The sequence below is a fragment of the Zootoca vivipara genome, chromosome 10 (assembly GCF_963506605.1).
Source record: "Zootoca vivipara chromosome 10, rZooViv1.1, whole genome shotgun sequence".
In the NCBI taxonomy this organism is placed as follows: Eukaryota; Metazoa; Chordata; class Lepidosauria; order Squamata; family Lacertidae; genus Zootoca; species Zootoca vivipara.
This window is the reverse complement of record NC_083285.1, coordinates 16,800,482-16,825,739: the sequence shown is the minus strand read 5'-3', so window position 1 is coordinate 16,825,739 and position 25,258 is coordinate 16,800,482. Positions and strand designations below refer to the sequence as shown.

The window sequence follows — 25,258 nt, the reverse complement described above, 5'->3', positions numbered from 1 at the left end:
TTTCAGCCTTGGAATCAAGCAGAGTTATTCCATACAAGAGAAGTATGTTAGTGCTGTATCTCCCCTCTTTTTTTTTCCTTTGCAGTTTTATTTAAAAAATATTTTACCTCTGAATAATGGAATGAGTACTAGTTTATGGCATAAAGCTTCATCTCTTTATTCTTGAAACATCAAGTAATAACTTACAGGTGTGAAAGAGCTGTCACAGATTTAACGCCACAGATTGACCTTACATATAACCGAATATCACAGTCTCCCTCTGGAGGTTGTGGACTCTCCTTTTACGGAGGTTATTAAGCAGAGGTTGGATGGCCATCTGTCATTGCAGGTGGTTGGACTATATGACCCTTGTGGTCACTTCCAACTCTACAGTTCTATGATATTAATATATAGTAATTTAATAATTAATAAATTAATAATAGAGTCAGTTCATACATTCAGCTGTTGATTGTGCACATACATGTGCAAACCAGCCCACTGAAGAGAAATATCCAAATAGCTGAGCATTTTCAATGTGTCCAACCAAGTCATGCCATACTTAAGGTTGTCATTTCCATTTATTTAAATGGGTCTACAATGAGTATGGCTTAATCGAATGCAGCCCTTTATTTTTTTTAGTTTACATTTCCTGTACATTTGTTCTGGGTTATAAATGGAGATTCATAGCTAACCATCTTCATTTTGTTGACAAGCTTCTCTGAAGCTTTGTGGCATTTTACATGACTGTTCATATTCATCTTCCAGGAGGTTTTATCTTTTGAGGCTAAATGGTATTTGAAATCTTTCCTGTTTAAGAAGAAAATACTGCCATACACTTTAAAGCCAGGATTGCATGCTGTAGTTTTAGTAATCCTACATGTGTTCTGATCCTTGTTCTTTTCAGATGACATTGTGTTCATTTTGTTTTGTTTCCCCCAAAAAGATACACAGTTTTGCAACCTTCATGTTTCAAAATAAAACAGATATCCCATTAATGGTAATATCTCTTAGTTGTTAAATTTAATCCCTCATGTCTTTTCAGTGTACTACAAAATAGAATTTGTAGTTCTCTCTTTTTTGTTAATCTGAAAGAGGAATTGCATTGGCCACAAGAGGTCACTAACATTTTTTTTGCAATTTCTGTGATATAACAACTAAATATAATTTAAGGAGATTACTCAGTCTTACCACAGTTTCAAAGTCTGGGAGATGAAATATTTCTTTTTGAATTATTGGTCATGAATCTGTATCTTCAGATGACTCTCTTTCTTTTTTGGCAGTTTATATTTGTATTCGTATAAGTTTATTTTTGCCTTCCTCTGAGCTGGTTCATACATTACATGCCTTCCACAGTATCACAAGAATGCATACTACAGGTTTCATATACAATTACATTTACAGAATAAGTGCTGGATTCTCCCTCACCTCCCCAACAACAATAATATGTTTTGCTACCTGTCTCTCGCAGTTGCTCCATGCACTAATTTTAAGTGATGGATGTCACTGCAAAGGCTCAGTGTACAGAAGATTGCAGCCTTACTTGAGAGTAAGTTCCATTGAAATCAGTGGGACTAATTTATAGGTAAAAAATTGTCAGGTTTCAAGAACCTGTCAGGTTTCAAGAAATTGTCAGGTTTCAAGAACCTGGCATAAAACAAGAAGGAGCCTGTTGACCTAACCTTGGCACATGTCATGTGTGAAAATGAAATTTGTATTGACACGTAGATCCATGCAAAACACACATGTGTGCTATAATGATAACTAAACCTATGTCAGCAACAAAAAATTAGCTTTATCAGAAAATGTTTTGCACTTTGTTTTTATTCTTTGCTGCCTTAATACAAAGTCAGGATTGAAATGATGCCGCCATTTTTTCAGTTTAAAAACATCATGGGGTTAAACATTCATATAGTCTTACTTGGTGGAGTGACCTTTTTTAACGGGCTCTCTTATGGTAAGTTGACTGTTTATCATATCCTGATGTAATGATACTGAATATTTGTAGATCACTTTCAGTTGGTTAAAGCACTTCATGTGTTTTATCAAATTTTAACCTTTACAGTAATACTGTAATGTAATTCAATATCTTATTGATGGCAGCCAAGAAATTATATGGCCCACACTTCAGGGGGAATACTGAAATCCAGGGGTAGGGAACCACTGACCCATGGGCCAAATTTGGCCAATTTCCCACCTGCCCCACAGGTAACATTGGATGATGTGGTGCAGATAGAGATGAAGATAGATTGGCTACACAGCTGAGTTCCATACAAGGGAACTCAATCACAAAGCTGAAGACAGGCTTGTATTGCCCAACAGCTGATAAGTGGTGACATTAAGCCTGCTGGTCAGCAGCACTTCAAAAGCAGTATGCAGGACTCTTTACAAGTGCTATGTGCTGCTTTAGTGATCATCATCTGGCATCATTGACATCAGTTGATTGATAGGTGAGCATCAGACTTGAGACTTCAGCAGGTAGGGAAGGTTAGGATATAGTTCACTTACCAAATCAGGTTCCCCACTCCTGCTCAGATCTGGTTGAGAGGTTCATTCCAAATGCATTAAGTAAGTGGCTTTATGTTCTAGTGAACAGAATTTGTAAATTAGGTTTGAAGGAAAAATTCTGAGAAGTCCTCTCAACCTTGACAAGTACCATAACAATTGCCATGTCCACTAAAAAGGTTTAATGTGGCAAAAACATTTACAGGCAGGTGCAGAGATTGGATTGAGAAAGTTGCAGTTGTGTGCATCTATTTGAGCTGATAACAGCAAAAGAAAAATGTGGGACTTCTGAAACCACCTCCTTGATCATTTAAATAATATTTACAATGCACTTAAGTGGCTATATATGTACTTTTATTGCTTTCTTTTGTATTAGCATAGCTGGGCAGTAATTTATCAGGTCATTTCCTTTATGCCATGGCATGAAGACTATTGAAGCAAAGCCAAAGGAACAATGACTTTCAGGCTGATCTAAGTTGTTAAAGTAAGCAGGAGTTACATATTCAAATCCAACTACAGCAGCTTATAAAGCTAAGTGTTTTGTTTAATTGATTCGTTGGTCAGCCTAAAAGTTCCACAGAATGGCAATGAATGCAAAAAAGGAAATTTAGGTACAGTTGGCATAAAGTAGAATGTGATAAACGTAACATTATACTTCTGTCCCCCCCTTTCATGCAGCTACCTCATTTTAAAGTTAATCAATTGTGAATAATACTTCAAACAAAGCAAATGACCCATATAAAGTGTTATTAGCGAGCTTAATTATCTGAAGATAGTTGTGTTTTTTAATTAAGAAAATGCTGCATTGTGTAAAACTGGAGTTGATTATTGCAGCCTTTTGAATTCCTTATAGTAGTCTCTTACCAGATGCCGTTCCTATTATCTTCACATCTGGAGAATGAAAGAGGATTCAACTAATATTGTGGTGCCCTGTAAATATTTTGATTCCAAAACCTTGCTCCCCTCATTGGTTAACATTTACATACTACGCACTCTGCAATGTAGCAACAGTAGTACAGTGGACTGGGGCATAATCATCCTATCCTTTCCCACTACAAGCGTCTATATTATCCTCTTCATAATTTCTGCTTTTTCATTCAAATTTGATGTCTCTGGGGAACCTTGTTTCTCACAGTGGTATAAAAAGGTGTATGCTAGCAGCTACAATATTAAAGAGAACAATTGCCTAGCACTTGAACTGATACCACTGAAACCTGGTATGACACAAACAGTTATACCTGCTTCAGATTTGCACCTTTGAATACTTCACTATGACAGATGCCTGCTATATCTTCTGCTTCTTCTTCAGGTAAAAACCATTCAAAATATGAATGATTGTATACCATCTATTCATATAATGAACTGAAGGGCATGATCCAGCCAAAGCTGCGTACTTTTGGGGCTCATCATTTTCTGTGGGAGACTAAAGCATCTAGTTAAATGGTTAATTTCAAAACTGTTTTATCTGCTTTAACTTGTGTTTTTATTCTTATATGCCATATACCACTTGGGTAATTTGTAACGATTGGAGGTTTATAAATACAGCATTCCACATAAATAAAAATAACCTCTCAATCAAGGAGACCTACATATGCTTGCGTTGGTTGCAACATTCCCCAAGTGCTATTACCCTGAGATGCAAGAAAGTCCACAATGATTATTTAGCTATTTAGTAGATGTAAGCAGGTAATACTTTTCAAGTGTTTCTGTAACATTAAAAAAAAAAGATAGCTTTGGAAACAGTTCTAAGAAGGCATCTCAGAATGCTTTAAGTAGCTAATATGTTTTCATTTGAAATGTTTCTTTCTTTCTTTTAGGAAATGTTTCCAAACGGCACACTTTTATTTAGAAGACAACACATCCCCTCGTGTGATATCTACTCCTCCAGCACCAATCTTCCCTGTGGCAGGTAATTTGGTTAAGTGTGTAGTTAATCCCCCCCCCTCAAATGAATTGATTGTGTATGAATCTTTTAGTAATGGTAATGATTGTTTCTCTTACCAGGAGGAGGATATGTCAGAAGCTATGGTCCATGTAGATGGGCAACCAGTCCTCTGAGCTATTGGCATTGGTCTTTGGTTGTGTTCTATGTTTGGGCATCTGGGGGTGGGGGAGTCAGCCCCAGATCCCCAGCTTTCATTTATATTTATTTTTTGAAAAGTGTAAACCTCTGGCATTTGTAGAGCCTAAGATGTGTACAGTTACTGTTCTCGTTTTTTAGGAGACATCTAAAGAAGCCATAGGGATGCGGATGATGCTGTGGTCTAAACCACAGAGCCTAGGGCTTCCTGATCAGAAGGTTGGCGGTTCGAATCCCCGCAATGGGGTGAGCTCCCATTGCTCGGTCCCTGCTCCTGCCAACCTAGCAGTTTGAAAGCATGTCAAAGTGCAAGTAGATAAATAGGTATCGCTCCGGTGGAAAAATAAACGGCATTTCCATGCACTGCTCTGGTTCGCCAGAAGCTGCTTAGTCATGCTGGCCACATGACCCGGAAGCTGTACTCCGGCTCCCTCGGCCAATAAAGCGAGATGAGCGCCGCAACCCCAGAGTCATCTGTGACTGGACTTAACGGTCAGGGGTCCCTTTATCTTTAAAGAAGCCATAATGACTTCATGGGCAGTTATCTGATGAGCTGAGACTTTTAAATGACCGGTACAGAAGATGGAACAATAAACTTTTAACCATTGCTATGATAGTACTCACCAGTAAGGAGTACCATGACGTACGTGTGTGTGTGTGTGTGTGTGTGTGTGTGTGTGTGTGTGTGGTGGCATCCATGGTGCTTTTATCAAGCTACATCACAAGTGTCAAAAGCCAAGATAAAGAGGCACACCTTCAGCATTTGCCGAAAGCTGTATAATGAAGGTGCCAGCTGCATTGGATATGGCAAATATTTCAGAGACTAGTTAAAATGGTGGTGGTGAATGGTATATTTAACACTGAGCTCTTTGGATGTAAATGCAGCAGATACAGAAGTAAATAAATAGGCTTTCACCTATTGTGTTGTCCATTATGGCTGTTCACTCATGCTGTGTCCGCACTATAGGTTTAAAGCACTATAAGTTTAAACTCATGGCATCCCCTAAAGAATCGTGAGAACCATAGTTGAGGGTGCTGACCTCACAGACCTCACAGAATTCTTAACAAGCTGCTACTCCCATGTTTCCCTATCATATGAGAATGTTTTATCATATAAGAATGTTTTAAGTGCACAGTGTGGATGTGACCTCTATGAGATGTGATTCATCTTAAACCAATGCTTCTGTCCTCGTTATTTTGCAACGGCACCGCAATCCTTACACAGAACAAAGCTAGAATAAATGCATAGTTCTGAGTCAATCAACGCATAGTTCTGAGTCATGTGCAGAGTTCCAGATGAACCAAGCTTCTCTGTAACAACATGCATAGGATTTCAGCCTAATTTGATTTGAAAGCACATTTGTAACAACCGTGTCCTTCTCCAAAGTTTGAACTTAGTGTTGCACATTTGCAAAATTTTATGTAAGCTTGAATAGCTAATTCAATTTGTGCATTCAGATCCATTCAAGTAAAAAGAACAGATGGATCCCAATACAAATTAACAAATTATTGGTAACTGAAGCCTAAGAAATAATAGGTGTTGTAGATGATTAAACACCTGCTGATGGAAGCTTATGCAGCTTGCATGACATTTCCTCATCAAATGAAGCACTTTGGAAATTCCATAGTGTGAAATAATAAGATACCTGTTGGATGATATTGAAGCTCCATCTTGCTCATGTGTGCCTAACCATGGCCCTCCAGGAGCCCCCAGAGAGCCCAATTCTGCATGAATAATCAGTAGAATTCTTTTGAAAATACTTCTGAGGAAATGTATTGTCGTCCAGAGGCAGTTGATCGATGCATATGTTTACTACTTTAATCTGTTTTGAGTAGAACATTTTCAGATTCTGTACAAGGCTGTGCCTATTTGAGATTATGCTTAATGCATGTTTTCTGTACCTAAAACGAATTGTGTTCTAAAATATAAAATGATGTCCTGAAAGCTCTGGCTGCAGTGTGTGAAAATATGACTCCAGCGAGGTCGCCAAGTAAACATGCTACAATCAGGCTGCAAGTTCATTACAATCAGGGGAACTTCAGTGCACAGTTAAGAGCTCTGAAGTCCCCATTGATTTCAATGGCATTTATGAATGCCTGGCTTTCTCTTGATTGGGCCAGTAAGTGATCATTATCTCTGGAACAAGGCCTTGATTAAGAATTATATGATTTATTCCTGAAAATCTGCTGATATTTCACAATGCTCAGGGTCAATCACATGCTGTTCCTTACCAGCCCTACCATTAGGCAGAGTGAGGTGGCTGCCTTAAGCAGCTGGTTACAGGTGTCATGGAAGGGGGGAAAATTGTTACTTATTTTAATTTGGTGTTATTGTACTTTTGGTGCCAGGGAGAGAGAGGTGCATGTGGGAATTAATGTCTCAGGTGCCAAACCAACTGCCCCCTCTTTGGGTATTATGCACGTTGACTTGGGGGGGAGGGGACACTGTTCATTACAGTAAAATACACATATGTATATACATGCTTACAATGAAAAATAATTTGAATGTGTTATCTTATGACACTGGGTAGAGTTTTCATCAGAAAACCAGCTTGCAAGTGAAGCCAGTCATAGTGAGATTTTTCCTTCTCCTCCATTCAAGCCTTATACTTTTAATAAAGTCCAATTCAATCCATTGGCATTCCTAAAAATTCTCTTTCAATATCAGTTGTTATGGAGCTTCCTGTAATGGACATTTAGAATTTTCCTCAATGTCCTGTCGGTTCTCCAGCAGCTGAATAGACAAAATGAAATGGAGCTTTGCAAAGCCAATGTGAGACTGCGGGATAACTTGAGAACAATCAGGATTTATCCCTACACTGTAGTGCATATAAAGGCATGGTTGTTGTCGTTTTGTTTGGGGATTGATGACCTCCTTATGCTTGTGCAGCATCTTGGCTATGCATATGCGTGAAGGGGGAAGAAACTTAACACAGCTGGAAGGGGGAGATGAAGGGCACCCAGCAGCCCTCATTCATAACAAGGTTTTCAACTAATATAAGCAATCCTTCTTAAGAGCACTCCCGGATGGAGGATTCTTTGGGTATTTGACCTGCTGCATCATCTCAGCCAATACCTTCACCCTCCCCAGTGACTGTATGACTCCAAATGAAAAATGATGCATCACTGAGCCAGGAGGGGTAGCAATCCAAAAACAGAATAGCAATTCACAGCAGGGTTGTGAGTAGACTGAAATACAACATTCCACCCCACAACTATATTTCTATTTCTGGTATCTCACACTTCCAGCTCTGTTCTTTGTTGTGTGAAGCAGGATTGTGGGACACTACCACGTGCTGAATTAATAAGAATACTTGAAAAATTTGCATGTTTTACTCTGCCATAATACAGTTGGGAGAAATGCGGAAATGTTGTCTACTGCATGGTTTTGAATTAATATTTTTCTCTCTCCCCCTCTGCTCTCTCAAAATTCATCTTTAAGATGATGTTGGAGCAATCCCAACAAAGCATTTTCCAAAACATGTTGCAGACTTGCATACCAGTAATGGGTTTGCTGAAGAATTTGAGGTATGAAATATTTCCCTATTAAAATGAACGTTCCGTTATAATCATAGGTTTTCATGTGACTATGATAGTAAAAGTGCCATGTGATTGGTAAGAGGGAATATGCACTAATATTTTTGGAAGATACCTCTTTCTTACCACAAAGTGTATCATATGCACAGATAGGATTGTTGAGTATAAGTTCTTCAGAACATGGCTTTCTCATGTGTGGCTATGAAAAGGGGAGAGCCAAACTTTCAGTGTACGTGAGCACCATTTGTGTCATAGCTGCCAAGTTCTCCCTTTTTTAAGGGAAATTCCATTATGCTGAATAGGCTTCCTCGCGAGAAAAGGGACAACTTGGCAGCTATGATTTGTGTAGCTGACGGTGGGGAATCCCTACACCTTGAGAGCTTCAGAAGTGCAGTAATTAAGGGACATATATCAAGCAATAAACAGAAGAACAAGCCAAAGAACTGCAAGGAATTATGTGTGGCTTACATTTTCTGTTCAGTGTGTGAACTCATAAAGCTCTCTTCTGGTGAAATGCTAAGGCTCTATAATCGGCAACTCAACTTATGCATTTCACGTCAGGAGATACTGAGTTCCCACTTCACATGTTATACAATAATCACAAAAGCAGAAAATGCAAGCCATTTTCTCTTTACACTTGTGTATAGAATTTGAACATGTTCTGAATATAGATGAAATACATCTTCTGAACAGTGTTTTAAGCCCTTGATCAAAATGGAATGCTTATGTTTTTCACTAATTTGACAAATTTAGAAAGATATTGGGGAAACTGTTCAACACTGATTGTGAGACTTTAATCATGTTTTCAGTTTGTTTGTTTGACAGTGTCACTGGGCCAAAGATAATTAAATGTGATAACTCTGTGATTAATACATGATGGATATAGTGCTATAAGAAAGTGTTAAAAGTAATTTCATTAAACACCTAATTTCTGTGCCTTGCATCACTAAAACAGAACTTAACTTCATTTGCAATTCATATATTTTAGCTTTTTGTGCATGATTGAATATTTGCATGTTTCTAATGGGGGAAGTTATCATTATTAATATTTGAATTTGAATTTATTTATTATTACGGTCGAGGACCAGCTCTTAGAAGTAAAAATGAAATAAAAATAAAAATAAAACGAATCCCTTTGAAAAAACAGTTTCTGGGAGCATAACGTATAAAAGTCGCTTTGAACAAGATTTAAAAGAAAATTATTAATTATATAACAATGCTAAAGTTTAACCCTTAAAATAGTGGCTGCAGAAAGCTGAGCCTAGCTCGCTCGGGGTGCCATTGAGGAAAAAATCAGATGGGCTGGGAAGAAAGTCTGTGTCTGCATATTTGGGCACAGAATCTGGCAACCACCCTGGTTATTTTCAGGTCTTTGCCTAGCAAGAGCAGGTTGTATAATTGGTTTTCCGGGAAGCTTGATAAGCTCACCAGTATGGGATCCAGGATCTCCCTTCGTATCATTATTAATAGTTTTATTTGTAAAACAAATAAGTTGTTTGTGTCCACAAACTACTTTTTGTGGATTAGAATACTACAACAATCCATGGTTAATTATTGGCAGCCTGTGTATTGAATCAGCCATTCTGATTCATGACAATCAGTGGGTGGCTTGCCATTTACCTCAGTGGCAGGTAAATTATCTCTCTAGTCACTGAAATTATATTTCTATTTTAATTTATTTTACTTGCATGCTGTAAATTAGATATACTCAGCTGTGTCCTATTATGAATGTGTACATATGTGTATATTTATCTCATAGCCATGATTGCTTTCCATTGTATTTGTACTATATAAACATTTTACTCATTTGTTGTGTGCTGTGGAATTTATTTTTACCTTTTTTGCATTCATTTCTTCATTAGACACTGAAAGAGTTTTACCAGGTAAGGAATTCTTTCAACATACCTTATTTTAGAAAAGACATAGTTGCAACATGCATTCATGCATTGTATATTTTGCGGGGTGGGGCCATGCACGCATATAGATTTGTGTATTCAACAGAATGTTCTCGCTTTCTATTTTCAGGAAATCCAGAGCTGCACCGTTGATCTGGGTATTACTTCAGACAGCTCTAATCATCCGGACAACAAGAATAAGAATAGATACATAAATATTGTTGCCTGTAAGTAACTGCATACATCTGGGGCAACCCAGCCAGGTGTGTGGGGTATAAATACTTCTCCTCCTTCTCCTTCTCTTTCTCCTTCTCCATTTGTACACTTATGTCAAGAGCTTAAATATTTGGTCTGTTCCAGAGCCCCTTGAGCACTCCAGGTATACTGAGTTCTTTCAGATATTATTGAGGGCCCATGAAAATGTATTCAAGGATCTCCTACATTTACAGAGCTTTCCCATCCATTTCAACAATAAGCATGTATCCCTTTGAATGTTCACAACAGACCCCCTATATAAGCGTATAGGGAATCCTTTTCTGATGAAGGAGATCCATGGGCACTTCTCCATACAGCCTCAATATCTGTAATAAATCACTAGAATGAAACAAGCGAGCTAAAATATTTTGGTGCTTAAAAAAAATATCGCTAAGTTTCACCTAACAAGTCCAATGTGAAATATCAAAGAAACATCTGCCTTTTAATGCTTTTTTTAAAAAAGGAAAGGATAGGAGAAGAGACAGTGCCTTGATTTTCCAAGTTAATCCCTCTTCAGTTTGACATAATGATGACTTATCTTCTTTAAGAGCCAGAAGTCTGGAATTAAATATCAAGGGTTTACATGAAGATACAAATTTGCTGTTTCGAACTATATCCCAGGATTGGACATTGGTAAACCAGCCAGTGCCTATTGCAATGCTGGATTTAGGCCAATGCTGGGGTGGGCAGTTCCCCCACATAGGGTGCTGAGCTGAGGGGACAAAAAATTGAGAAGATCCATAATTGAGAAGAACTGTTTTTTGGGTGCACCAAATTTTGGGCTCACATTGGGCGCCATATTACAAAAGTTTACCCAAGTCCACCCCTGCTTGTTATGGGAGGCCTGTGTGCAAATTTCACCCATGCATTCAGTTGCTCCACTCTTCCAAAAGGCCAAACATTCAGAGTATTTGTGCTCCAAACAAGATCTTCTGCATGCATTGCTCTGGGATGAGTGGGCTAGTTGGACATACACATGTGCCTCGCATAACAGATATGGCCTGTGTAAGGGTGGAAAAAATGGAACCAAAATAAATGGAATAAAACCATATTGAAAAACAGTTTTCCCAATGCAGCCAAGACGTGGGCAATTAGTTACATGTCACAACCAGATGGGCTTTCAGAATTTCATTTCTGTCCAAATACAGTCGTACCTTGGTTCTCAAACGCCCCAGAACTCATAAGTTTCAGCTCCCGAATGATCGATGATTGAATGGTTTTCAAATGTTCTTCTGGAAGCTGAATGTCTGACGTGGCTTCCACGGCTTGTGATTGACTGCAGGAAACTCCTGCAGCCAATCAAAAGCCACACTTTGGAAGCCGAATGTTTTGGAAGTCAAATGGACTTCTAGAACGGATTCATTTCGACTTCCAAGGTACAACTGTATTGCAGATGTGCCTCCCAGTGGTGGCTGGTGCCCATTGGAACTGGTAGGGTGGAAGGCAGGGTCGCACCAGAGCCAATGACAGGCAGAACCAACTCATTCTACCCCCCCCCAAATATCTGTTGAGTTGTACAACACTGAGAATGAGGAGGAAGCTGACATGCAGTGCCACTCCTGTACTGGAGGGGTGTAAGTTGGAAGGCAGCATGTGGGGACTGAAGTAGCTTCGGCTATCAATGTTGACTTTTAACTTTGGATGTTTACTTTCAAAGAATGAAAACCACTATTCTGAAAGCTGTTTATTCCAATGTTCTTCCTCAATTCAGATGATCATAGCAGAGTTAAACTTGCACAACTTGCAGACAAGGATGGAAAAGTTACTGACTACATTAATGCCAACTATGTCGATGTAAGTTCATCTTCCTATTTCACTGTCCTCCTTTACTATGAGCTTGTGTTAGGGTTGTTCTTTCAAGCCAGTAGAACAGGACTTTGGCTGTAGCAGCAGCACATGAGAGGGGCATTTTGTTTTCCACCATTGGAACCGAAAGAGAGCAAAGCCAGATTGTGGCGAATGATGGAGTTCTGTTAAGTTATAGGCTAGGTAGAATAGATCAAGACTGGGTCTAGAAACTGGCCATGCAACCTAGGGCTGATGGATGTTGGAATCCAACCATAGAATCATAGAATTGTAAAGTTGGAAGGGCCACAAGGGTCATATAATCCAACCCCCTAGAATGCAGGAATCATTCACCCAACATGGGGCTCGAACCTATGACCCTGGGATTAAGAACCTCATGCTCTACCAATGGAGCTATCCAATCACCAACATCTGGTTGTCCACAGGCCCCCCCTCTTCCGTAGGGGTGTGTTTGTTTCTGGATTCTGGTGAAAGGTCATATGGTTGAACCTGTTCACCTTTATGCAGTGCATCTGGAACACTGGATTTCATTAAGAGTCCCTTGCAATTCAGCCTGTAACATCCTGAACATTCCTTCCAGTAGCACCTTAGAGACCAACTAAGTTTGTCATAGGTATGAGCTTTCGTGTACATGCACACTTCTTCAGATGCACACGAAAGCTCATACCTATGACAAACTTAGTTCGTCTCTAAGATGCTACTGGAAGGATTTATTTATTTTTTGTTTCAACTACGTCAGACCAACACGGCTACCTACTTGTAACAACATCCTGAACATTGTTTCACTAGCATCAGCCCTGAAATGAATGTTAGGACCATAGAATCAAAAAAATATAGAGTTTGAAGGACCCTGAGGGTCTTCTAGTTCAACTCCCTGCAATGCAGGAATCTCAAACTAGATCATACAGGATAGCCCCCAACCTCTGCTTTAAAACCTCCAAGGAAGGAGCCAACCTCTTGTGGAGTTTATTCACTGTTGAACAGCTCTTAATCTCTTCCAGTGACAAGCTACCTTTATGTAAGCTGCTGCAAGGAGACATATCACTGGGTCTCTATGGACTAGTTTCATGTCTTCCTTGCAATCAACTGATAGTTCTTTCCCTTTTATTCTGCTATATATTAATGGACACTTTTCTTTTCTTTTACACAGGGCTACAACAGACCAAAAGCATATATTGCAGCTCAAGGGCCTTTGAAATCAACAGCAGAAGATTTCTGGAGAATGATCTGGGAACATAATGTGGAAGTCATTGTAATGATAACTAACCTGGTGGAGAAAGGAAGGGTATAAACATTCTTTATAAACATTGTTTTCCTTTTATATAGCACATTTCTCTCTGTGAATCTAGTTAATGCACTGAGGTTGTAAACCTATACACTTTCATGAGAATTATTCTCATTGAACAAATTGGGACTTATTTCTGAGAAAATAACCACAGTATTGTACTGCAAGATTCAATTCAATACCATGAATAATGGTACTCAGGGATGCAAATAATATACATATTCTTTGTACATAAATAACAAGTCTGAGCAGCCTGGGCACCTGGGATTAGCTGGTGGGGACAAAAAAAATGTGTTCCCCCCCCTCTCCTTGCCATATTATTGATTAAAAAATACTTCCAATGTATTCCTAACCATTTCTACTCAGGAGCAAGTCCAGCTGAATTCAGTGGGGCTTACTTGGAGCTACATGGAGTTAGGATTGCAGTCATCTTTATTACACCCCACTTAATGTATGGAATGATAAAACATTGTTTTAACACTATATATTCCTTTGGCTGTCAGAGAAAATGTGACCAATACTGGCCTGCTGATGGTAGTGAAGAATATGGAAACTTTCTAGTCACTCAGAAGAGCATTCACGTACTTGCCTATTACACTGTGAGGAATTTTACTATTAGGAATACCAAGGTGAAAAAGGTAAGTGGCAGTACTAAATAGTAACTTTGGTACAGGAAGAAATAAAAAAAGTTTTGTATGCCATTGTGAGATACAATTCTTTTTCTTGTTGCAAGGGAGTCAACTTACCAGTAAAACTCTCATTGGCCTCTGGGTTTAAAGTAAGCAGAGAAGTTCATTATATTATAATGATGTTCACAGGAAATTGTTTTCTAGGGCCGCACCTGATTAGCAACTTACTATGGAGCTGTCTTGTGCATTGACCAAGACAGGGCTTTTTTAGTGGCAGCACCTCAGTTGCTGAACTTAGGGCCCTCACAATGTTAATATTCAGCCAATTTATTTGCCTGCACATTTGGCTTCTGGTGGTTCCCTCACTGCAAGAAGTGAGGTTACAGGGAACCAGGCAGAGGGCCTTCTTGGTAGTCGTGCCCACCCTGTGGAACGCCCATCAAATGTCAATGAAATAAACCAATATCTGACTTTTAGAAAACATCTGAAGGCAGACCTCTATAGGGAAGTTTTTAATGTCTGATGACTTTGTTGTTGTTTAGTCGTGTCCGACTCTTTGTGACCCCATGGACCATAGCACGCCAGGCACTCCTGTCTTGCACTGCCTCCCGCAGTTTGGTCAAACTCATGTTCGTAGCTTCGAGAACACTGTCCAACCATCTCGTCCTCTGTCGTCCCCTTCTCCTTGTGCCCTCAATCTGATGACTTACTGTGTTTTAATTTGTTGGAAGCCACCCAAATTGACTGGGGCAACCTGGTCAGATGGGCAGCATATGAATAAATTCATTGTTGTCATTATTACTACAGTTCTCTCATTATGCTGCTTTGTTATATCATGATCTAGTTTCTTAATTTTTAGATGTTTTGACTATTCGCTGTATTTTTTACAGTGGCAGAAGGGTGGTATAGAAATAAAATTTCCTCTCTATCATCCGGGTCTTGATCCTCTCTATATAGATCATTTTATATATTCATTATCAGATGCAGTGGCTTTCTGTCTCTTCCCCAACATAAATCTGAAAATTCATAGTTTGGGCAATTAAAAAGTAATGTTTGTATTTCTTTCTTTTTAAATATGCATTGCTCTCTAATTATTGTCGTTTTAGGGTTCCCAAAAAGGAAGGCCCTGTGGTCGTGTAGTTTCTCAGTATCACTATACTCAGTGGCCTGATATGGGTGTTCCTGAATACACTTTGCCTGTGCTCACCTTTGTCCGAAAGGCATCGTATGCTAAACGTCACGCTGTAGGACCAGTTGTGGTTCATTGCAGGTCTGTTGTTTTTACCAAAGCAATTACTGCTCACATTATTTGCAAGAATCAAAACTGAATGAATGTTTTCTGGACCTATCATAATGTCTCAAATCAAGAGCTTCCTACAAGCACATGTATGCATGTAGCTCTTCCAAGACGGTAGCTTCCTCATTCAATTAAGAACATTTAACAAAGCAATCTTTGAACCATAATGTTCAAAATGGTTTCCTAGTATGAGTTTTGTAAGCATACCACTGAGCCTCTTGGGTTTACAGATCGTAAGGTTGGCGGTTCCAATCCCTGCGATGGAGTAAGTTCCCGTTGCTCTGTCCCAGCTCCTGCCAACCTAGCAGCTTGAAAGCACACCAGTGCAAGTAGATAAATAGGTACTGCTGTGACGAGAAGGTAAATGGCGTTTCTGTGCACTCTGGTTTCCATCATGGTATTCCGTTGTGCCAGTAGTGGTTTAGTCATGCTTACCACATGACCTAGAAAGCTGTCTCTGGACAAACGCCGACTCCCTTGGCCTGAAAGTGTGCCACAACCCCATAGTCACCTTTGACTGGACTTAAACATCCAGGGGTCCTTTACCTTTTTTACCTTTACATAATACCAAACTTATTTAATCCATGTCTGGCTGTGTTTCCATGAAAAGATGGCTCTGGGCTGCTGCACTTTTGCTGTTTCTTAAATTCAGATATATTAATTTTGTTTCCAATGTTTAACAGTGCTGGTGTTGGAAGGACGGGCACATACATAGTATTAGATAGTATGCTTCAGCAGATTCAGCATGAAGGGACTGTCAACATATTTGGATTCCTGAAGCACATACGGACGCAAAGGAACTATTTGGTGCAGACGGAGGTAAGAAAAAGTGTGTTCTTAGTGTCACAAAACCTCTTACAAAATTTTAAAACAGATTGAGAAACAAACATACTAGAACTCTCTGGTACTAATTTAAACTGCAGCTTCCAAAAGACCAATTAAAAAAATTGTTTACTGTTCTCTAGCTCTAATTGCCAATGTATTGTTTCCATACATTATTTCTTTTCCGGTAAACATCTTATGAATTTTATAGTAATTTAGGAGAGTAGAAATAGGAGACGTTGGCATGCGGATCCACCCTGGGAGTGGATCAAACTGCAGAATCTTCAGAGAAGATGCTTTTCAAATAGAATCAAAGAATTGTAGGGTTGGAACAGACTCCCGAGATGCATCTAGTCCAACCACCTGCAATGCAGGAATCTCAGCACAGAATCATAGAATGGAAAGGATTAGCATAATTATTAATACTTGTGTACAAATAGTTTAGAAATTTGTATAACTGCTGAGAGCCTCAGGGTCCTGCTCCTTGCCTGCTCTCCACCTGGCTTAGGGTGGGGCCTGACAGGCTTCTTAAAGACCGCTGCTGCTGCTGTGGCCCAGCAAGGACGGGGGTATTTGGGGGGGGAAGTTTTTGCTGCTGTTGTTAATATTAATTCTTTGTACTTTTATTTTTATGTGGAAATTGTTCAGTTTGGTTATGTAGTTTTTTATGTTTTATTTATTTTTTATGATTACTTTGCTATGGTTGTAATTATGTAAATCTTGTCATGTTGTAAGCCACCTTGAGCATTGTTTTTAACTGTGGAAAGGCAGCATACAAATAACATGATGATATTTGTATCATGGGGATGACAGGTTTCTGCCTTTTGGATATTTGTACATCCTTAGCAAGATCTATTCTGGTTTTGGTGGTTAACCTGTACCATACACAGGCAAAGGTAATTGGCTTTTGGTCTGCAATAATAAACTAATAATACAACTGAAATGATTCGTTAATGTCTTTACTCTTTTTTTAAAAAAAATAGGAACAGTATGTCTTTATTCATGATGCACTTGTGGAGGCCATACTTAGCAAAGAAACAGAAGTACCTGAAAGCCACATCCATGCTTATGTTAATTCACTCTTGATACCTGGACCAATGGGAAATACAAGATTAGAGAAACAATTCAAGGTGAGATCCCTTTGATTTCAAGGATTCAGGGCAACCGATGCTGCACAAAAATGTCTATATAGCATTTGAATCATAGGGCTGTTTTAATGAGTTCGATGATGGCCAACAGCCTGAAGCTAAAACTCACCTTTGAAGGAGCAGGTTCATAGTCTTGTTCTAGATTCAGCGCTGCCACTTGACCCCCCCAGGCAGTTTCTTTGGCAAGGAGTCCAGCTATGACTTGTGCCCCATCTATGGCCATTCCTGGACTGGAAGAGCCTGGCCACAGTACTGCACACTCTGGTAGCCTCCTATTTGGAATACTGTAATGCTCTTTGTAGGGGACGCGGGTGGCGCTGTGGTCTAAACAACAGAGCCTAGGGCTTGCCGATCGGCAGTTCGAATCCCCGCGACGGGGTGCTCAAAGTCGTCCGCAACTGGACCTACAGTAATGGCCAGGGGTACATTTACCTTTACTTTTTAAATGTGTTTTGTGCTGTTTTTCCTCTGAAAGACTGGCCAGAAACTGCTGCTAGTGTAGAATTCAGCATCTGCATCATGCCATAGAACACCTATGTTCTGCATGGCCAGGGATGCAAGTATTTATCAAAACACTTCTTATATGATCTGTCTGAGGGGGAAGACCCTTCTCTCTCACTAGTGGCTGTTGTATGCTGGTTAGTGATGTGGGAGTGGACCTTTTCAGTGATGGATCCATCCCTATGGAATTCTATTCCCCTGGAGCCATGCCATGTCCCATTTTAATGGGATTCCAAGGCATTTGATGACTGAAATCTATTAGGATGTGTTGGTTTTAGGATGTGTTGATCTGTTTTTGGAGGGTTTTATAACTAATTTTAATTATTGTATAATCATTGCAGCATGTTGAAAACAAATACGTGATTCTAAAAGTTCCATAAATATACTGCAAATTCAGCCACCACATAACTAATTATAAGTAATCCTATAAGCTGGTAGGAGAGCTGGGGTCATTGGTCACTGTAGCCTAATAAACATATGTAGTCCTGGCCTGAACCACACTTGCATGTATATTTCTTGTGATTCACACAACCCAAAACTGTGTTCTTTTTCTTCATTTCGTCTTCAGCTTCTGAGCCAATCTAATATACAGCAGTGTGATTATTCTACTGCACTGAAGCAGTGTAACAGAGAAAAGAACAGGACCTCATCCATAATTCCTGGTAGGTTTGTTGAGGATACCTTGAGTTTGACTACAAAATTAAACCAATAAGCCACTTAAGCCTAATATCCTATATGGCACAGTGACCATCCATAAATGGCATTGAGAACTTCAGAGGGAATAAATATTGCTTTGTTGCAGCTTCTACCTTTTGATCTCTGTAGCTGAATGAGTGACATGCTGCTTGGTGACCCAGATTAATTATGGTGTAGTTCCACATTTTATAAGTTTGCCTAGACCTGATTCAGCGTGCAGCCTGATGCGTTGGTGGCTGAGGGAAAACATTGTGTGGGTGTAGCACCATATGGCAAGTTGTTTTTGAGAATTTGCTTCCTATACAGCTCAGACAATGTAATGTAAGTCACCATAAAGCCTCTTTGTTCATAGCTTGTGACAGTGTGATTCCAATAGTCACAATCATTGGGGAACAGTTCCACATGAATGGCGTTGCATGGGACTTTGCATAATCCTGATGGACCAGAAAGAACAGTCCCGCTAAAACTAAGGTCCATAAATTTCTGGAGTGGCGCAGGAGCTGTTTTCCCATCGCTTCATACTGTGCCACTGCTGTAAGATTGAAAGCCTACAAACAAGAGCAGGATAATTTGCATGGGTCCTTTGCCTTTCATCATTGCCCAGGCAGAAGGGAGAAAAGACCTCTGGCATTTCCCCTTCCTACATAATGGCAGAGCAGCTGGGTAATGGGTAATGGCACTCCCTTAGCATTAAATCAGTGGTTCTCCCAGATCTCTTGATTTGAAGAAATACAGAATCTGTACAAATAGCAGGAATTTGCATGTATGCTAGAGAAAGTAAAATGACTCTCGCATTTGTTTTACAGTGGAAAGATCTAGAGTTGGCATTTCATCCTTGTCTGGTGAAGGCACAGACTACATCAACGCTTCCTATATTATGGTGAGAGAGTTTCTTCCTAAATTATACTGTAATTTGAAATCATCTGCGTATATTTGCCAGCTTCCTGGAGAACGCTTAGGTGATTGCACTCTGCACATGGCTCGAGTGTGGACATGTGCACGCACAAGTAGAAGATACCAAAAACAGTTGGGAGCATTTTTATGTTAACTATGGCTACCCCTGTGTCCTGCTAATTGCACTAATTTCTAGTTCTGACATAATTCTTTAGCGTTGCTATGCTAGCCAACCATTATCAATGCCACCAAAGCTCCAAAAAGAAAGAGATTGAGCATATCAGGGGCATCGTTAATCTATAACTCCTCAATTTTGCATATGGTTTTCTAAGTGTAGAAATTTATGAAAGTAAGGAGGAACATTCAATCTAGAACCAATGCTTCTGTTGTGCTAGCCAGTTCCACTTGCCTGTAGTGCAGCTAAGTAAGATTAGCTTTCCATCTGCTAAAGAATTAAAACCTGTGAATATTTGTTAGCGTAAGAAAAACAGCTTCTAAACTAAGCTAGTGAAATGAAGGCTATGGCCAGCTTGCATAATAAAATGAGTGCCTTCTATTTGCAGAGGAGTAATATTTATTTATATGTCACCTGTAAGATGAAAGGGCTCCTAGGAAGCTAAACAAACAAATATATAAAAACAAGTTGGTAACTAGGCTAAAATTCTAGCTATGTCCTAGGATGATGCCATGAGAAGAACTCAGAACTTTCTATGTGTAGAACTGATGTGGAAAAACCCTGCACGGGTTTAAACCTCATCTTGTATTTGTGAGAAGTAGACTGGTTTATTATTACTATTATTACTATTATTTATTTATTATTTCTTAATAGGAACAGGGTAACCTCGCTGAATGTGTTTGTTTTGCAGGGTTATTATCAAAGTAATGAATACATTATTACTCAGCATCCTCTACTACATACTATCAAAGATTTCTGGAGAATGATATGGGACCACAATGCTCAGATAATTGTCATGCTTCCAGATAGTCAGAATATGGTAAGACTATATTAAAGAATTAAATACTTCAGCAAGAAACATAGAACGTGAGATTTCATCTTTTCTTATAGTTACCATTCACCAAGTAATTATTTCAACATTAAGAATATGAAAATAAAATAAAGAGGTAGTTGGTGATTAGTGATTTAATTTGTGTGCTGTGAGAATATTTTCAAAGCAGTGATAATTCTAAGAAGGAACCAGCATTAAAATGTAGGAATTCTGAAGACTTTAGACCTAAACTGTGTGTGTTCTGGGTATCCATAGGAATAGCTATGGACTGGAAAGTCATTCCTTCGCATGTAAGTATGACTTGATTAAAAAAAAATGAAGTGGGTAGTTTTGCGAAGAAACAGGAAGACCATGGTTTTAGCATAACATTACTTGCATGTTTAATAATTTCAGTTAAGTTTAAGTAAGGCCTACACATCATTAGCACTATGTATTTTTTATTTTTTATTTGCTTCACAAAACTGGATATAGCTTTAGTTTATAACTAATTTGGAGTTTGTTTAGAAGCATGGTTTTTCCCACCAACAAGGAGGTGTTCATGGTGAGTTCGAGCATCTCTTTTCTAGAAAAATAGCACTGTTTAGAAGTGTTTCTTTTTCTTTTAGCAGGCTGAAGATGAATTTGTATACTGGCCAAGCAAAGAAGACCCTATAAATTGTGAGAGCTTTAAAGTCAGCCTGATTTCTGAAGAACACAAATGCTTATCAAATGAAGAGAAGCTTATAATCCAGGATTTCATTTTAGAAGCTACACAGGTACTCTTGATACCATGCCTTATAGCTGGAGACTACTGTGATCTGAATTGCTAACTAAAAAACATACCCCATAATAAATTGCAGAGTTAATTTTCCCCCACAAAAAAGTAAGCAAACCAAAAAACACACACACCCAAACAATTTTTCAGTAAGGTGCATGTATATAAAACATGCTATAGAGGTTTCTGCTAATAAAATAATAATCCTATGATGAAAAAGTTAATATTCCTAACCTGTCAGATTGGCTTTTATCTCTGTATTATTGTAACTGCAAAAGGCACAATAAGACTATGGACACCACCCATCTGTTAGTCTTGAGCCCTTCCAAGGATTATATTGCCAGCAACTTTGCTATTCAGGATTATGCCATGATGAAGATACATATTCCTTAATTTGGATTATCAGTCCAAACAAACTGAGAAATAAAAAGAATCCATTCTCCTCATGGCAATTCCCCTCCCCCACAACCTCTTTTTTTACAGGTGAGGGAGAGGGGAACCCATGAGCAGACACACAGATTGACATCTTTGAAAGCATAAGACCATGAGAGCTGAAAGATGAATATGTGGCAGCTGGCTCAATACATGCCTTTTTATCAATAAATACACAAATCAGTTGAAGGTATGAATTCTGTGTCTTCTTTTTTTCCTATTTAGGATGATTATGTGCTTGAAGTGAGGCATTTTCAGTGTCCAAAATGGCCAAATCCAGACAGTCCTATTAGTAAAACATTTGAACTCATAAATGTCATCAAAGAAGAAACTTCTAACAGAGATGGACCCATGATTGTGCATGATGAGTAAGTATTGACCTGCTGCAGTTGCTGAAATCCTATTACAGCGGTACCTCTGGTTACGAACTTAATTCGTTCCAGAGGTCTGTTCTTAGCCTGAAACCATTCTTAACCTGAGGTACCACTTTAGCTAATGGGGCCTTCCGCCGCTGCGCAATTTCTGTTCTCATCCTGAGGGAAAGTTCTTAACCCGAGGTACTACTTCTCGGTTAGCGGAGTCCGTAACCCAAGGTAGCACTGTATCTGTGTGTGTGTTTCACACAGCAACTGCAGATTTACCAAACCTGTATTTTTGGGTGACAGAAACACCCAAATGTTATATTCTTTATAAAACTATACAGGTATACTCAGCATGATGTTAACCATGCCTTCCTGGCTCAGATCCAGAAGTCTTCTGGGCTCCAATAGACACATTTCATCACTGCTGGTCATAAGACCTTGTATGGGGAATATTGAAAGACATTCCCTCTCTAGGTAAAAAAAAAGGAAGGTGTGCAAAATGTATACATTACGACAAATAGATGCAAACAGCGGTGGTAAGAATGAAACAATATAAATACTCTTATTTATAAATTAACATGTTTTAGTGGTCAGATTTGCACCATTGTTTAGGAAATAAATCAAGTCGCTTACTTTAAGAGTAGAAAATGACTCTTTCTGCATGTGTATTTTGTATTTTTTTTTTACCCTCAAAGGCATGGAGGAGTGACAGCGGGTACCTTCTGTGCATTAACGACGCTAATGCATCAGCTAGAAAATGAAAACTGTGTGGATGTTTATCACGTAGCTAAGATGATAAATCTGATGAGGCCTGGAGTCTTCACAGACATTGTAAGTAAATATATAAATATCTGGCACCATTTTCTTACGTGTTATGAAATTCCCATCAAGGAAAGAATCACATTACAGTGGTACCTCTACTTACAAATTTAATGCGTTCCGAGCACACATTTGTAAGTAGAAAAAAATTGTAAGTCGAATCCCATAGGAATGCATTGGGAGAAAAAAATTGTAAGTCGAAGCAACCCTATCTAAAAATTCGTAAGTAGAAAAAATCCTATCTAAACCGCATCCACGATGGCGGACGGAGATCTATTCGTAAGTAGAAACATTTGTAAGTAGAGGTACCACTATATATGCTTTTTATTTTTTACTTACCACTGTATTACATTTATATCCCACCTCTCCTCCAAAGAGCCCATGGGTGTGGGGTACGCAGTTCTTTTTTCCATATTTTATCCCCACGAAAACTCTGAGGTAGTTTAGGCTGAGAGATTTTGATTGACCCAACTCAGCAAGCTTCATAGCTAAGCTAGGATTCAAACCCTGGTCTCCTAAGCCCTAGTTCAACACTCCAACCACCACATAATGGCTCTATTAAAAAAAAATAGGGTTAAAGCTGTGGTAATTGAGTGTTACATAATTCCTCGGGTAATATGAAGAATTACATAAAGGTTGGGTATATACTTCAGCAGCTACCATCTTATTTTGCTTTGCTAGCCATCCTTCCAGTATAGCATTTAATGACTCGGAAAGGTATTTTAAAGTCCCCATGCCCTTCTAATTCAGGGGAAAATTCTTAAACCACTCTTCCTTGCCATAGCAATCCAGAGTGAGTTACACAGAGGTTAAAATACAACATGTCTAGTAAAGCAGCAGGAATAAAATATCTGGCATCAGAGACTAATATCTAGCAAGGGCCTGTTCAAAATTCGTAAGGAGTTTCTGCCAGTCATATCTCAGATGAGAAGGAATTGCATAACTGAGGCATCATCTAAAAAGGCTTTCCATAAAGGTTTTGTGTGTGCAAACATTTATGCAATATTTGGGATTCCCCGAGCACCCAAATATCTCTCACAGACAATAGGTTTATGAATGCCAGTTGCTGGAAACCTCAGGGGGGAGAGTTGTCATGTACTGTACAGTGGTTCCTCGGAAGGCAAATGGAATCTGATCCGGAAGTCCGTTCGACTTTGGAAACCAAGGTGCAGCTTCCGATTGGCTGCAGGAAGCTCCTGCAGCCAACCGGAAGCCATGGAAGCCACATCGGACGTTCAGGTTCCAAAGAACTTCGCAAACCAGAACACTCCCGGGTTTGCGGAGCCAAGGTACAACTGTACTCAGGACCTGCTTAGGGGTTTCCCACACAAGCTGGCCAATGTGAGAGCAGAATACTGGCCTGATCCAGCAGGCTTTTGTTATGTTCACCCTATTTTGGCTACAATAAGACCACCACTCATCAGCTGAGCTTGCAAATAGGGTGTGGGGGTGTGATTCTTACCGCTCGGACCAACCACACTAACCTTCTACTTTACCCCACCCCCTTTTAGGACCAGTATCAGTTTCTCTACAAAACTATTCTCAGTCTTGTTAGCTCGAGGCAAGAAGAGAACCCTTCATTATCTATAGACAGTAATGGTTCCGCTTTACCAGATGGCAACGCAGCGGAAAGCTTGGAATCTTTAGTTTGACTATGAACATAACATGGCAATGGTTACCAAGAGCTGGAAATTTCACTACTGTTGCTTTTAATTTTTAAAAATTGTGTGGGGGCAGGGAGGGTGAGGTGGGGTTGGAAGAAACTTCCAGCTATTCGATAATCTTTTTATTTCCCTTGTTCAAAAGAAACTGTTGTTACAAATGGCTCTATTACTGAACTTATATCATTAACTATGTGTGCCTTTTTGAAAGACTCATTGTAATGCATTTTGTTATGTTTGGACTAATTTGACTGAACTATATACTGTGTTTCTAAGAATGAAACTGTGGTCTCTTTTACAGTAATAGTTTCTAATGTCTTTGTTTTTATTTTAAATTATTATTTTTTAAATCATAACTATAGATGCTAAGGTTCCTAGCAACAAATGTCATGTTTCAGTATCCCATTTACTTGCTGTTATTTATAGGATTCCTTACATTTGCTAGAAATCTAACTTTTAATATGGTAGAATGTAAATATAATTCTCTTCTCTGTAATATTCAACATTTTAAAACTTTTGGTAGGCATTTAGAATAGCTGATACTTACTGTAAATATTTCTAGAGTGGATTCCATGGACCAAATTTATATTTATAATTGTAGATTTTTATATTTTACTACAAAGTCAGTTTTCTAGTTCTGTGTAATTGCATTGTTAAAATGATGTAGTACAGTACCTGTTTTTAATTTTAACAAAAAAAACAACAACTTCTGATATATTATCCCATGCATCCTAAGTGAGTAACCATATCTCTGCATGCAGTTTTAACTTTTGTGGGAAATTGAAATATACTTGTTTTGAAATAAGAAGTTTCTATGAGAATAACATCTGTACTCAACATTGTTTAAAGTGTTTTTATCCAAGGCATTGCAAAAATAAATATCAATATTCCAACTAC

General features: G+C 38.9%; 1 protein-coding gene across 5 annotated transcripts in view; it reads left to right on the top strand.

Moving 5' to 3' along the window:
- PTPRZ1 (protein tyrosine phosphatase receptor type Z1) overlaps positions 1-25,258 on the top strand; it is a 112,924-nt gene extending 87,666 nt beyond the window's left edge. For 3 of the 5 annotated variants that reach the window (XM_035126984.2, XM_035126982.2, XM_035126980.2), the window contains exons 14-30: positions 4,299-4,390; positions 8,004-8,089; positions 9,961-9,981; positions 10,124-10,220; positions 11,960-12,042; positions 13,205-13,339; positions 13,843-13,977; positions 15,075-15,238; positions 15,949-16,084; positions 17,071-17,217; positions 18,305-18,398; positions 19,239-19,312; positions 20,193-20,321; positions 20,939-21,088; positions 21,745-21,887; positions 22,577-22,712; positions 24,212-25,258. In XM_035126984.2, coding sequence (XP_034982875.2) covers positions 4,299-4,390; positions 8,004-8,089; positions 9,961-9,981; positions 10,124-10,220; positions 11,960-12,042; positions 13,205-13,339; positions 13,843-13,977; positions 15,075-15,238; positions 15,949-16,084; positions 17,071-17,217; positions 18,305-18,398; positions 19,239-19,312; positions 20,193-20,321; positions 20,939-21,088; positions 21,745-21,887; positions 22,577-22,712; positions 24,212-24,352 — 1,963 coding nt within the window. In that variant the 3' untranslated portion in view covers positions 24,353-25,258. The remainder of the gene's footprint in view (positions 1-4,298; positions 4,391-8,003; positions 8,090-9,960; positions 9,982-10,123; positions 10,221-11,959; positions 12,043-13,204; positions 13,340-13,842; positions 13,978-15,074; positions 15,239-15,948; positions 16,085-17,070; positions 17,218-18,304; positions 18,399-19,238; positions 19,313-20,192; positions 20,322-20,938; positions 21,089-21,744; positions 21,888-22,576; positions 22,713-24,211) is intronic. The other 2 variants (XM_035126983.2, XM_035126981.2) reach the window with 1 other exon arrangement.